Here is a 15585-nt window from a genome sequence, read left to right on the forward strand (position 1 = left end):
TGATGAGACATGTTCTGTTAGTTAATATGAATATAAAAACATGGAAAATATAAAAATAAACATGGAAAAAATGCAAAGTATGAAATGCATGATGTATGTAATTTAGAGGCATTGATCCAGAAAAGTGTATGTTATTATAAATAATCCTTATTTAAACAAAATTGTTTTATCTTTTAAGAGACATAAAAACAATCTAAAGATACATCCAGACTAAATCCTCTAGACCCCGAACAACTTCTAGTAGGTTGATAAATCTTCTTCCTTTATCTATCACTGGTTGGATGCCTTGTCGAACCACTCCGGCTTCCTTTGCTAAGCCATGCAAATGACGAGTTGCCTTCTTGTACTTGCTCCAAGAAATCACAGATGACTGTATCTCTATCCTTCACCCTTTGCTGAGCTTGCTCCCAACAGAAACACCACTGTAACTCTCTATCAAAGGGCATTATCTGAAGCTCGTTTTCTTGCTTCCTGAATCCATCCACAATGGCTTCTAACTCAGTTATGATTTTATTGTCCCGTTCTTGCTGTTTTTGGAGAGACTTCTCTAAATCAACTACCTGGATTCTCAAGCGCTTGTTCTGATGTTGACTGTCTATCAAACACATCTGAGCAGTCTTCAACTATTCTTTCAGAGTCTCTCTTTCATCGTATCCTTTGAAATTCATTTTCAAGCTATTGGCTTCGTCTTTCCAATACTCAGAAGTCCTTTTCAGATTGGAGTTATTCTGGACTTGCTCTTGGTACCCCTTTCTCAAGTCTTCGAACTCAAAATGAACTTTCTTTTGTTCCTTCTCCAGCTTGTCTGCCCGATCCTTCTGAGTATCGACATCTAATTTCCAATGGTATCGTTCAGCTTCAAGTTCCCTTACATTCTGCTTTAGTTTATTCTTTACATCTTCAAACTATTCCCTTGCTATCTCTAGCTTAGAAGGGACAAGCTTGAGATGTTTTTCAATGGTCCGGGTGTCTTCACAATCTGGCACCGGGATGTTGTCATTTTTCCTTAACCTTCGCCACTCCAAATAGTCAAGAGTGAGCATATCCTTGGTAGCCACAACATCCATTCGGAACACCCTCTTCCATGACTCAGCTGCTTCCTTGATCATTTTCTTGTAGTTGTCACCATGGTACACAAATTCTGATCCAGATAGTCCGTATGTTACTGGGACAAATTGACGTGCCCCATAGTGTCGAAGTGCCAGAAGTGAAGAATATCCAACTCCACCCCATAGTCCAAGTAGGGTCATAGTGTCTGAATGCCCACACCGGAAGCGAATATCACTGTGGGTCAACCACGGAGCTCTCCAAGCAATATCCTGGTCCTGAAGATGTGTAAAGACTTTCATACATTTTTCTTTTGAGGCGCATTCATGCCATTTTAGAGTGATGAACTCCTCTAAAGGTGAATAAGTGGTGCTGAATCGGCGGTAGGCAACCCCGTTAGTCTTCCAAAAATGGCTGTGAATCTAGACTTGGAGAAGCTGAGCACACCTTATGAATCTTCCTCCGCCAGTCCTTCTGTAGTGATTGATGAGAGAGCGGAAGCTCTCAGCTAAGATTGCCGGTGCCGGATTTACTCACCTCGGGAGTTGTTCAAACAATTCCACCATAGTTGCGTCAATGTACCCCAAAGTCTTCGGGAATATAACCAAACCATAAAGGCCTAGTGCGAAAAGATCTATTATCTTCCAATCATCAGGGTGATTCTTCATCATTTTCTTGATGCCAGACCAAGGAACCCTTTCCCCGCTACCTCTGCGTTGAGTCCGGTCAGTTACCCATTTCTCGTTTACTCCCGCAACTCTTGCCAACCCATTTTTGAAGGGCTGACTTTTGATATGCTTGATATAGGCTCGTTCCAATATGATGCTTTCGTAGTGTAGCAGTGTAGTGTACTCTTCGATCGTAGACACCATGTCCTCCCAGTTAAATGTGAAACAACTGTACCCCGGATTCCAGAATTGAATCAAGGCTCTGATTAAGGGCTTATATGTCTTGACATAGAGCAAGAGTGCGATATCACCATACCGCTGGCTGAACTTCTACTTTCGGTCACCCTTCCAACTGTCCCAAATGCTCTGTAGCTCTTGGACATCATTATGCTTTAGGCTGACAGAGGCATAGCTAACTAGTTCTGACACATATCTTCCCTGAAGATCGTCTCCCTTTTCTTTCTGAGTCTTCTCAGACCACAGTCGTACATCAACATTTTTTATTTATTGCATTACAACACCTTTGTCCATTTAATACAGATTATTTTTGTATAACTAACACTGTTTTATGGATCAATAGCCTCTTTTATGATGCAGATGCTAAAAATACAAACATGAAAGAAAACGTTAGTAAGATAAGAATAATAATAATGAAATAAAGGAAAAAGTAGAAAGAAAAACAAACTGCATGGTTAGGGTAAAAATATCCTAGGTTTTGAAATGGGGTTTCGGGGTAAGCTCTAATTCCCTACAGTCTCCTAATTTAGGTTCTTAAAAATGATACTCGAGTTCTCCTTGTTGTTGCCCCATTGGGCTTGCCAGACCCTTAGTCCTAAACCCATTATAGGCTCTTGTGGACTAAGTTAAACTCGAGATGATACATTCCCTTATGCCCATACGGAGAATAAATTCACACGAATACATAAGCTATATGAATTTTGAAGGTTACTTGCTAGGCCCATACGAAGAATAAATTCTCACGAGAACGTCGTTTTACCCCCACTTAAAACGGGTTTGGAGCTCGGGTATAGAGCCTTAGATGGAAAAAAGCTTTAAAGGCTGAAATCATCGAAAGAAATCGTTAGTACAACTATTTATTTGAAAAATAATAATCAAAAGTAAGTAGTAAGGATCGAAAATTTACCTTGAAATTTAAACTTACCCTTTTCATTAAAAAGACAACTGGAAATTACCTTAGCCTGACTCACTTACCTTTCCCCAATGGAGTCGCCAAGCTGTCAGAACCGTCATTCGCGTGGGCTCGGAATTGGGCTTCGACTTGAATGGAATGGTTAGAGTCACCACCGATCATTTATTTTAAGAATAAAAATGGGTTGATCAGACACCTTAATTTCTTACCTGATCTGCATCTTACCAAAGATATGTCGGATTCGGGAGTCGGTTACAGTCAATGAAGGGTTAACACCATTGAACTGCCCTTTCGGTACTAGTTAATTTATAGTTGTTTTTAATTAAGAAAATTGTAATTTAAATCAAAAGGTAAAATATGATCTGAATTACTTACCTCTGACAGATTTAGAAGTGTACTCTTAAGAAGTCATGAAAAGTGTTAGATAAAAAAATGAAATAAATAAATAAATAAAATAAATAAAACCAAGTAAAAAGAAAAAAAATAATAGGTAAATAAAAAACCTAAAGTAAAAAAAGATAAAGTAACAAAATAAAAAAATAAAATAAAAAAATAGATAAAAAACCAAAAATCAAACAAATGAGAAAAGTAAAAATAAAATGAGAAAAACAATGTTGAAATAAAATAAGAAAAAGAAGAAAGAAAAAATGATAAAAAAACATGTGTACATAACAGTGAAAAAAATTAAAAAAAATAAAATATATATAAATAAAAAATGTATAAATAAAAAAATAAAAAAACAAACAAAAAGAAAAAAAGATGAAACTAAAAAATATACATATATATATATATACTAATGTAAGATGAAATAGACAAATTAAGAAAGAAAAATCATATGTATATATATATATATAATAAAATATAATATTTAAATAAATAAAAAATAAGAAATTAAAATATGAAGGGACTAAATTGAAAGAAAAATGAATTAGAGGTCGAATTTAAAAGCCAATTAGCATGAAAACTGAATTTAGGGACTTTTAAATGAGCTTTTAAAAATGAGGGGGACTAAAAAATATAATTTGCGCACTATTTTGGTAAAACACGCGGGTCTAAGAGGCCTGGATCGGGTCACACACGGGTCACTCGGGTTGGTATAAATACCAAACATAACAAACACTTTTCATTTTTTCCCTTAGCCTCAAAACAGATCAAAGCCTCTTGCCCCATTTTCTCTGAAATATTCATGTGTGTTCTTCACGAAAGGAAGAAAATCACTGTGAAACCCAGTTTCCGGTGGTCCGTCGCCTCGCCGGCCGTCGTTCATCGGTGGCGTAAATTTTTTATTTTATTTTCGAAAGCATTTTTCCTCCCCCAACTCAAAAATCCACTTAGTTTTCGAAAATCGGCCTCTGGGGAAGTTAGATCTGGGATCGAATGTCTCAAAAAACTCCCCCAAGTTCATCGGCCCTTTGATTTTTTCGAATCCAAACGAAAGGAATAAAATATACATATGCAAGCCTTAAAAGCCGAAAGCAAGGTATAAACTTTTACCTCTTATTTCTCTTCGAATCGATACAAAAAAAGTGCTTCGATTTCACTATTTTTCTCATATTTTCCTCTCGGTATTTCGTATGTATTTCGTGTAATCTTCTTCGATTGCTCGTGTTGATTACATTTATTTATAGCCTAAGGTTTTCTATTTTTAGCCCCTATTTTTTAGTCTTATTCTAACTAAACTCTTGACTTCGTGGTTGTTGGTGAGTCCACGATGTTGTTGCACCGAGAAAGCTGGCCGTTGGAGGCGTGAGGAGTGGTGGTCTTTGAAAAGGAGGCGTGCGACGCTAGGGTTCTAACATACTGGTCCGTTGTGGACCGTCGGATCTCATTTAGATCTAACGGTCACTACTGCTAGCGGCTGGGGTAAAAGATGGGTGAGCTATGGTTCTAGAAACCCTAATCTTCCAGGTCAAGTCACTCCAATGGATCGGGTCTCGGGTTGTTTGGCTTATGGGCTGCTGGGTGTTGGATTCGGGTCCATTGTGGGCCTCTGCTGTAACGGGTTCCTTGTAATTGGGCGGCAACTTTTGTAACAATTATGGGCCAAACGTTTAGGCCTGACACAATGTAGAAATAAAATAAATATATATGTTATATAATATAATTTGTAAAACGTAAATATATTATATAACATAATAATATTAATCGAATGAAAATTGACGAAATTAGGTGTATTCGATTTTAAATCTGTACTTTTCAACTAAATTAATATTTTTTTGTTAAAAAAAAACTAAATTAGTATTTGGTCGGTGTTTAAGGGAAAATCTCAGTATGACAACCTTAATATACGACTAAGAAAATGCGCTACTGGTTTTGTTATTATTTTTTTAACAAAACCGGTAAAAAATTACCAGAAACATTATTATTTTATCGGTTTTGTTATTATTGGCCGCTTTACTGGTTTTGTTATTATTGGCCGCTTTACCGGTTTTGTTATTATTGGATACTTTACCGAAAATGTTAAAAAATATTAATGTTTTAGGTAGAAATAATATTTTAGGTTTTTTTTATCGATTTTGTTAAAGAAATAATAACAAAACCGATAGCGTCTTTCTTTAACCATATATTAAGGCTGCCGCACGATAAAACTTCTCGTGATTTAAATATGGTTTTCAAATTTATAACATGCTTTTGCAAACAAGGAGATACTCTGATTGATATGATAGTAGTTATCCAAAATTTTGCTTAAACGAAAATAATTGTTTAAATCCTAAAGTAACAATTCTCTCTGGTTTGGATATCATCTAGAGATGATCACAGTGATTTGTTACTGGTATTTCTATTTTTTAATTAATAAAATGTGGGGTGCAATACACAGATTTTTAGGAGGTCGTCAATCTTAGTATTACTATCACTCAAACACACTTTAATTGTGAAATTATGATGAAATTCAGTGCATAAAATACAAATCTTAAAAAAATTGTTTAAATCCTAAAATTATTTTAGTTTTTCTAATATCTCTTATTTGTGGTGTGCTATTTATACTTCCTTTTATCTTTGTTGATATACAGTAACACCAACTTTAATATTAATTGTTGGTATTTTTTTATTTTTTAATATTTCATCATTATTTTTCTCTTGTTTTTAATTTTAAATAAGTATACATTTCAGGTACGTTTTCAGTTGTCTTACAGTTATTTTTTATTCATCTTTTTTAAGGGTTGATTCGATATTGCTAAAACAAGATGTCACTTAACTGTTATTATACTGATCTGCTCTATTTTGTACTCTCGGATTGAATTTGGATACTTAATTTACTTTCGTGTATAGTTTTTTCACGTTGCTCAACTTTGATTTACGATTTTGTCAGTGATCTTCTAATAACTTGATTCTTTTTTGTGGTTTGTTTGTATATATCATTATTCGAGTTTTGGTTAAATATTTTAATCTTTCATTATATAATTTTTATGTGATCTTAAGTTATAAATACTAAGGTTGCCACTAGAAGACAAACATATAAAATATTATCCAAATTAGTTACCAAACTGGATAAGGTAAACATTTGGATTTCTTTTTAAATTTAATAAAAATAAATAAATGACTGCTATACTTTCGAGAAATGAAGGGCCGACCAACCGAACGAGGGTCCTTCCTTCCTACAAAGCTTCGCGTCAGCGTTTTATCCATTGCCTGCTTATTTTATTGATTTTGGAGAAAAAAAAACAGAGGCCTATGCTTCTTCTTGACTTGTTCTTCTCCTTGGTTCTTCTCGCCATCCCAACACCATATCTCTCGCTTTTTATTTTTTCTTAAAGAAGTTGTAAAAAATAAAAGAAAAATAGAGGTTCTTTCCCCCCTTAAAATCCTGATTTAGTCCTTCAATTTCCACTTCCTTTTTCAAAACGGGCCTTTGTTTCACTTCCTTGTTTTGTTACTACAAAAAAAAAACACGGAACGAACCCATTTTAGAGTTATAACAATTTGTGAAGATGGAATCTTCTTCCACGAAATAGACAAGAAACGAGTGCCACTTGGCTATTTGTCAGTATGGATAAGCTTGATTTGCTTAAGAAGGAAGCTTCGGTTTCTTCAGCAGATCCTCCTTCCAAGTAAAATCTCCTTTTAGTTCAAATATCATTTTATTGGCCAAAGATATAGTTCATATTATAGGGAAGCTAGGATTTCGGGTTGTTCGAATTGATTTTTTATTCGATTAAAGTAGGAATAGCTCTTTTCATCCTTTGAGTTGGCTCAACTTTTTTTTTGGAGGGGTTGTATATGGTTCTTGTTGAATATCCATAGAGACGACAGAGTTCGTATTGAAGAGAGGGGAGTTTTTGAGGTGGTTAGAGTAATGTTGTCTAAAACTGATCCATTGGAATCGATTTCGAATTCGGTTCAATTTGTAATGGAAGCACTTTTACCTCTTGAATTGGCCATTAAGAAAACCGCTAAAGATGTTGGAAGTTGTTTTTGGGTGTCAAATAATAAAGGAGATAATGTTGAAGTGATTGCCCAATCGAATGTTAGTGATAGGAATGGTAAGGTTCAAATCTTTGGTATGAAGAAGAGAAATGGCAGTTTTGGTAGTGGTGTTAATGATGGGCAGTGTCGTGTTGGTAGTGAAGAGAGAGAAAATGCTCTAACTGTGAAACTTCCCGTCAAGGCCTTTATCGGAATGTTTTCGCCTTTAAATGACAAGAACAATGAGAAGGTTGAGGTGGTTAGGAAGGGGTTGAAAGAAAAGGATGTGGATAGAGATGAGGGGTCTTCCATGAATTGCTTTCAGTTTGCAATTACTTGGTCAGTGTTGGTTAACAGTTTTGTCCAGGCTTTACCGAACTCATTTAACTCCGGTAGGAAAATAAATCGGAGAATGGGTGACAAAGATAAAGGGTTTCGACATTCATGTATTCATGACATGAAATCAAAGGCTCCAGTTGAATGTAGGCATAGCGAGGCAAGGGCTCAGTTTAGTGCAAAGAATGAGGGTTTGGAACATAATGATGAAAACATGCACCATTTGAATGTTTTATAGGGCTTATTCTTGATCAGTTGACTCAAAATCTTCAGAAGTATGATCAGCTTCTACAGGAAAGTAAACATATGCATCATGATTACCCCCAGATTCCATCTCCACTGCCTGTGTTCGATTACTTTAAATCAGTGGTAAGTATTTGGGAAGGTCAAAAGGTTGATGTAAATGGGTTTTTGGGAAATTTGAAGTTTGCTAGAGTGGGAGGTGTTCCATCAGGTATGGTTGGAGTTGCGTCTCAAGTGAACAAAGAGGATGATGATGGAGTTAGTACTGGGAGTAGGGTAGAAACAGCTGGTAGTTCCCGACAGAAGCTGGCCAGTGGGATACTTAGCATTCCTCTATCAAATGTGGAGCGTTTGAAATCCACCTTATCCATTGTCTCACTTACGGAATTGATTGAGCTTCTACCACTTTTGGGCCGCTCTTCACAAGATCATCCTGACAAGAAGAAGTTATTCTCTGTCCAGGATTTCTTCAGATACACTGAGTCTGAAGGTATGATTTCTCAACCAGCTAGGCAAACAATTACCTTCATATCATTTTCTTTTCTTGGTTTGGTTCCTTGAATAGCAACATCAATAGATGTTGTAGACTATATAAGTAGTATAATTCTAGCCATAGTTTTCTTGGTTTGGTTCAAGGATTATCAGCAAAGAAATATATTATGCTGTCTGACTATAAGGAGCGCAATTCCAATCATAGTTTTCTTTAAACTCTGTAGGAACTTGTTAGTTTTGGACTCTGGTTTCGGTTATAACCCTTCCCTTATTCCTAACTGAATTTGGGGCTTAAGAGACTGGTCATTAATAGTTTTTCTTTTTCCTTCTCTTTAATAGACTTGTCAGTTATCAAACTTTATGCTAAATGAGCTCCTATCCTTCTCATGGCATTAATTTCAGGTTGGGTAATTTACCATGGCCTAATTTGATTAACTATAGTTCAGTAAAATAGCTATGAACTAATTTTACTCTTGCGTTATTCTTTTAGGGAGGAGGTTCTTTGAAGAATTGGATAGAGATGATGATGGACAAGTAACCTTGGATGATCTTGAAGTTGCTATGAGAAAAAGAAAATTGCCACCGAGATATGCTCGGGAATTCATGCGTCGCTCTAGAAGTCATTTATTTTCAAAATCATTCAATTGGAAGCAGTTTTTGTCTTTGATGGAACAGAAGGAGCCAACTATTCTCCGAGCATACACTTCTCTCTGTTTAAGCAAGTCTGGGACCCTCCAAAAAACTGAAATATTGGCATCACTTAAAAATGCTGGACTTCCTGCAAATGAGGACAATGCTGTTGCCATGATGCGATTTTTGAATGCAGATACTGAAGAATCTATTTCATATGGACACTTCCGCAATTTTATGCTTTTGTTGCCTTCCGATCGCCTACTTCAAGATGATCCTCGGTGAGATTAATATTTCCATTTGAATAATCTATAGGAAGTCTAGTCGAAGCTCAAGGTCTAGTTTTATTAATTATTGGCTTGCCTTCTGTTCAGTCTGCATCGTTTAGAACATAACACTATAGATCGGATCATGGTTACCAAATTTGAATTTGTAGGTCTGGTTTGTGAAATTGATTGTTTACTGCAATACTGCTTTGTGGTTCTTGGTTTGGACACCTTGTTGAAAATGTTATCGTTTCCTATTGATCAATGCATATGTTAGTATAAAGTTTTGGTACCAGGCCTTAAAGGTTATTACAAAAGCTGAATAGTAGTAGCAATTACTACCTTCCTTTTTTTTCCTTTGGCGAACATATAGTTTTTGCTTGCACATGCACTCCTTTTGCACTAAGGTGGCGTTTGGTTCGCTGGAATGTTTCTGAGGGAATTGGAATTTGAAGGAATTTGAATCTGTCAGGAATTGCAATCCAATTCCATATTCTGTTTGGTTGGCAGGAAATTGAATTAGAATCCAATTCATATTCTGTTTGGTTCGCAGACATGTCATATGAATTTGATTTCAGTAATGTAAAATGACAGGATTACCCTTTTTTTTTAATTTTAGTTTGTTTTATAAATTACATGTAGCAATATATTATAAAAAATTTAAAAAATAAATTTTAATTTTATTGATTGATTATTCATTTCAATAAATTATAAAAATCATGCTAATAAACATCATAAGTTAAAATCATCTTAATTAGGGATGGTCATGGGTCGGGTTGGGTCGGGTTTTTGGTCCACCCCACCCGACCCGACCCGAGAATAAGGGAACCTCCATCCGAGACCCGACCTAACCAAAATAAAGTTTACCCGACTCGACCAGAAATAATAAAAAAATTATTTTTATTCAATAAAAACAGTGACTTAATTGAAAAAAAAAATATATAGAGGAGTATTATTGTAATTATTCCTAAATATATAAGGTAAAATTATATATTTTTTGGGTCGGGTCGGTCGGGTATTTTTCACCCTAAACCCGAACCCAACCCGACCCGAATATCACACTTAAAAAAACTGACTCGATCCGACCAAAATAAAGTTTCACCCGACCCGAATATATGAATTAGAAATCCGACCCGACCCGACACGAAATAATAAAAAATTATTTTTATTCAATAAAAACAGTGACTTAATTGAAAAAAATTATATATAGAGTGGTATTATTGTAATTATTCCTAAATATATAAGGTAAAATTATATATATTTTCGGGTCGGGTATTTTTCACCTTAAACCCAAACTCGACCCGACCCGAATATCACACTTAAAAAAACCGACCCGACCAAAATAAAGTTTCACTCGACCCGACCCGACCCGAATATATGAATTAGAAACCCGACCCGAAATAAAAAAAATATTTTTATTCAATATATAAATAAGTTACCAAAATATTGATGATGATAGTATGGTCAAATTTCAATTCCCTCCAATAAGGGAATTGAATTTCATCATAGAATGGATGGAATTCACTTTCCCTTATTTGATGGAAAGTTGAAGCCATGAAGGATTCTAATTCCCTTGGAAAACTTGAACCAAACATGAGAAAGTGGTGGAATTGGATTCTAATTCCTCCTAATTCCAAGGGATTCATGCGAATCAAACGCCACCTAAGTTTCTGGTGACTAACTTCCGATGTTAAATTTCTTTTTATATTACATAAAGGAATATCTGGTTTGAAGCTGCAACTGTTGTTGCTGTTGCACCACCTGTGGAAATACATACTGGAAGTGTTCTTAAATCTGCATTGGCTGGAGGTCTTGCAAGTGCGCTCTCCACATCTTTACTGCACCCAGTTGATACTATAAAGGCATGTTATTCAGCTTAGTGTTGTTGTTACATGATAAGATACAAAATTTTATATATTTCCACTTCATTCCCTGTAACTGATATCAGAGTGTCCAGAATTTTTACATCATTCCGTACCCTTCGTGAACACCTACTGGACTCTGTAACCATCATATCTTTTGCAAAGACATATGCGTTCTGCATGTTAGTGTTTATTTGTCAGTATGGAGTGCGGAAAGCTCATGTGTGGCACTCACTTTCATAACCATTAATGTACTTTCACATATGGTGGAAATAGTTCCCTTGTGATATTTATGATATATTGGTTTCTCTCGTAGATTTTTTTTTTTTTGCAATTTTTGGTGCTTGCTTTTCTTCAAGATAAACCCATTAATGTTGTTGGACAACCATTTTATTTGTTAGATATATTTTTTGGAAGCCATTCATGTACTCCATGATTTGATATTGTTCCCCAATACCTGAGCTTTTCCATTTTCTTTGATAAATATGGTTCAGGCTTCGGCTAAATTGTGCAAGTCATGAAATGTTTACTACTTATAGCACAAATGGTTCTACGAGTCTTCTTGCCATCTGCCTATTGTGTAATGTTGTTTACTTTAATATTTATTGTCAGAGTTCTTTGTCTCCTTCACTTGATAAAGGCATCTTCCTTTTCTAGGTCTAAGTTCCCCTTCAGACTCTTCACATGTCCTTCTTCATGATAAAAATAAATAAAGAAATGCTTCTTTTCAGCGCTTCTACTTTCAACACTCAGAAACACTTGAGCAAAAAGGAGTCAAAAGAGTGTTTATGCTTGAAGATGCATGTCCTCTTGCGGCTTTGTTGCTGAAACGACTCATTTTTCTGTTCTTCTTAGGCTATGCCATTCTATTTTGTGGAATATATCTTGTGACAATCAACCGGCCTTTTACTGATCCTTTTTTTTCCGCTTTTCCCTTTTTTGTTTTATCAGACTCGGGTGCAAGCATCAATCATGACCTTCCCAGAAGTTATTTCAAAGCTTCCACAAATTGGAGTACAGGGGTTATATAGGGGTTCAATCCCTGCAATTCTTGGACAGTTTTCAAGGTTCTATATTTTTGTTGTTGTTTACCTTGTTCTTTTCTTTTGTTTTGTGTCATCTTTCTGATTGGCTTTCTTTCGACATTGCAGCCATGGCCTGCGAACAGGAATATTTGAAGCAAGTAAGCTTGTACTAATCAATGTTGCTCCAAACCTTCCAGAAATCCAGGTAGTTCTTGTTGCACTATTATTCGATTACGAATATGTTCTTTGATATAACTTTGAAAAGTAACATCTAACTTGAAGTTGTGTTTACCTTGGTATGTGAGTGCATCTGAATGTGCTTTTGTGGCTTGGTGTCTCTCTTTATTTGCATGCAGAAGGAACTGGTCTTGCACAGCTAGTTTACAAGTTTCGGAAAGGAATGATTCCTATTAAACATCTGTTATTGATATATGAGATATCGAGTTAAAACTTGTATTTACATGATATGCAGGTTCAGTCCATGGCATCATTCTGCAGCACACTTTTGGGAACAGCAGTGCGGATTCCTTGTGAGGTACTAAACCAACGTTTGCAGGCTGGCCTTTTTGACAACGTTGGAGAAGCTTTTGTCGGCACTTGGAACCAGGATGGTCGCAGAGGTTTTTTCCGTGGAACTGGCGCTACTCTTTGTCGTGAGGTGCCATTCTATGTTGCCGGGATGGGTGTTTATGCTGAATCCAAAAAGGTATTGAATTTTGTCGTGAACTTGAGTACTTTCATTGCACTCAAGTAATTTCTCGGTGTGTATGCGATTTTTTATTCGGTTCTGCATCTTGTTTTAGCTCGCACAACAACTTCTCAAACGGGAACTGGAACCATGGGAAACTATTGCCGTGGGAGGGTTAGCTGCTGTTGTCACTACACCTTTTGATGTCATGAAAACTAGAATGATGACTGCTCCAGGGGGGCGGCCAATATCGATGCCAGTGGTAGCATTTTCTATACTCCGTCACGAGGGACCTCTTGGTCTCTTTAAAGGAGCCCTACCCCGGTTTTTCTGGATTGCTCCCTTAGGGGCCACGAACTTTGCTGGCTACGAGTTGGCAAGGAAGGCCATGGTCAAAAATGAAGAAGCGGCTATGGATCAACTATCACAAAAGAAATTGGCCAAAATCTAAGTATGCCCCAAACCCTTGGAATGAAAAGAACATAGTCTGGAGGTGGTAAAAACAAACTGAATGCTGTTGGAAAATTTTGTGCATCTGAGCATGGTTAGCACTTTCGGTAATTATCTCCAACTAGAAACCACAAGTAAATAGCCATATCACATAACATAAAACAAACCCCGAGTCAAAGTTAAAAGCGGGCCGAGCATCTCCATGATTCTCACCAAGGCATCGAATTTTGGTTTGTATTGAGGAGTGACTGTGTCAACAAATTTGGGGATCTCAACACCTTCGTAGCATATAAAATGTGTAAAGATGAGGATAGAGAACACACTGTAGACAAAAAAAAGAATTATGACTGATGAATACATAACCCCCGAAACACACACAATAATCAATGCAGGTCCAAAAATTGCTATAATCAAGGCAAAGAAACTACACTACTTAACGAGTTATGCATTGTACCCAACCAATGTTCCAAGGACGCTGTGAAATTGAAGCAGCCTGATTACTATGGTTAATTCCTAGGAGGTGATCAGGGGACATCTTACTGTATGAAATTTGAAAGTAATCTGGTTCGGTGATTTGAGTAAACATTTCTCCTTTACCGTAACAAAGGTCAGATTGAACTTCATTTTATATCAAACATCCAAAGTAGAGTAATGAGAGTCTCGAGTACTCTGGATAATCAGAGTACCATAATAGTATTATGAAAATGAAAGATCTAAGCATGTTCCTAAAGCTGTTGCAGCATTTTACAAGAGAATCATATTTAAGAACTTTCTGAGCGAATTCTATAACAACCAATAAATGCATCACCCTTATTTGGCAATCGATTCCTTCTTACGTTATAGATAAACCATGCATAGTTGGAAGTTGTTTAAGAAAGATGATATATATCCACAAACAGAGAATGGCTGTCAAATTCAATTCCAACCTTTCCTGATTTTTCACTCAAACATTGAAAAACGAAGGAGCTTAAGCAAAAGTGAATCCAAAGAACAAATTGAGGAAGATGCAACCATGTGACGAGGCAAGAAACCATTTATGCTTTTAGGAAACTACAGCAGATCAAAGCATAAAGAGTATAGAAAACAAAAACACAAAACATGACAATCATCAAACAATCTTACTTTCATAAGCCTCTTTGTACATATCCACCAAGGGCGAGCCGATTCCTTTTCTATAAAACTCCCAATCAATAGGTTCAGGTTCCTGGTCAACAAAATCAGATAATTACCGAGATCACAGTTGCGAGAAAAAGTAATATGAGCACAGAAGGAACAATCAACCTAATGAAAAATAAGTCTTCACAAACGATTATTCTTAAAAAAAATTTAAAATTACCAAAATCCATCAAAACCCTAAAGATCTAATATAATCTTAACTCAATTAATTTTCAAAAAGGCATAAAAAAGAATCTGAGATGAGAAAGAAGAGGAAACCTAACCTGGCTGAATTTGGTCTGCAAAGTGTAGTTAACTTCATCGAAAGTGCGACGAAGAGTGGCGAACTCTTTGCGAGCCTCATCGGAGACCAAAAGCTTCGCCATCCCTTCCCAATCGATGTTCTTTGATGCTTTGAACGCCACATCGACAACTTTCTTCCCTGATCCGCTCATTTTCTCGCACTCTCACACTTCCCAAACGCGATTCTTTTTCCTCCAACTTCTGGGTGATGACTGATAAGAATGGCTGCTGCTTCTCGGTTGGGAGATGAAGTGATCTTTAAATGAGAAATTTCGATTCTTCGTGATGGACAGAATTGGAATTTTAAAATTTGACCCGACCGGTTCGATCTGCTTATTTTGGGCTTCATTTAAACACCTCTAATCCAACTGCAAACCCTCGTTGAAGTTGTATCCCGCCAACTGCAAAGAAGAAGCAGACTTGATAAGCGCAAGGCAAAAGAAAATCCAAGAACCAATTCATAACAATCATAAAAACTTCAAGTTATTACTTTTAACTAGAAAAGCATTAGTTTTGTGCTTGCTAATCCTAGCTAAGCCTATAGTATATAGGTTACTTGGTACTGTAAGTCCAGTTCTTCAATTTTATGGATTGGAGATAGTAATATGACCTTCCAAATACATGAAAAAACGTAAACATGTTTGACATATACCCAAATCCAACACTCAACCCCAATTCCATGCAACATAGTTTACTTGCAAAAAGAAAGAAGCAAACCGTAATGTATAACCTGAAAACTAGACAGAAATTATTTCCCTCCGTTTACTTCCCACTGAAGATAGTTCAAAGCAGTAGATACTTACAATGGGAATTTGGAATGCCAGTCTCACTTTGAAGTTTGCTCCTGGAATTCAACATATTGGATT

General features: G+C 36.2%; 1 protein-coding gene and 1 pseudogene across 2 annotated transcripts; one reads left to right on the top strand and one right to left on the bottom strand.

The window, feature by feature from the left end:
• The first annotated feature begins 6754 nt into the window (after window positions 1-6754).
• Window positions 6755-13283, top strand: LOC120165102 (annotated as a pseudogene).
• Window positions 13284-13393: 110 nt separating this feature from the next.
• On the bottom strand, window positions 13394-14985 carry LOC120165103 (ATP synthase subunit d, mitochondrial-like). Of its 2 annotated transcripts, none has more exons than XM_039174684.1 (3): window positions 14701-14985; window positions 14384-14465; window positions 13394-13539 (listed from the first exon to the last, which is right to left on the bottom strand). In XM_039174684.1, the coding sequence occupies exons 1-3, from the start codon at window positions 14869-14871 to the stop codon at window positions 13409-13411; spliced, it is 384 nt and encodes a 127-aa protein (XP_039030615.1). In that variant the 5' UTR covers window positions 14872-14985; the 3' UTR covers window positions 13394-13408. The 2 variants fall into 2 exon arrangements, with proteins under 2 accessions (XP_039030615.1, XP_039030616.1); XM_039174685.1 differs by having other exon boundaries at window positions 13455-13583.
• Between the last annotated feature and the right edge of the window lie 600 nt (window positions 14986-15585).

The sequence above is a fragment of the Hibiscus syriacus genome, unplaced genomic scaffold (assembly GCF_006381635.1).
Source record: "Hibiscus syriacus cultivar Baekdansim isolate YM2019G1 unplaced genomic scaffold, ASM638163v2 tig00111569_pilon, whole genome shotgun sequence".
NCBI classification, from domain to species: Eukaryota; Viridiplantae; Streptophyta; class Magnoliopsida; order Malvales; family Malvaceae; genus Hibiscus; species Hibiscus syriacus.

Excerpts from the sequence above, each read along its gene's own strand:
- LOC120165103 (XM_039174684.1), bottom strand. The coding sequence starts at position 14,871 with ATGAGCGGATCAGGGAAGAAAGTTGTCGATGTGGCGTTCAAAGCATCA. Across the intron at positions 14,466-14,700 it reads TGCAGACCAAATTCAGCCAG|GAACCTGAACCTATTGATTG; the intron begins GTTAGGTTTCCT and ends TTTGTTGACCAG. Across the intron at positions 13,540-14,383 it reads GTACAAAGAGGCTTATGAAA|GTGTTGAGATCCCCAAATTT; the intron begins GTAAGATTGTTT and ends TATGCTACGAAG.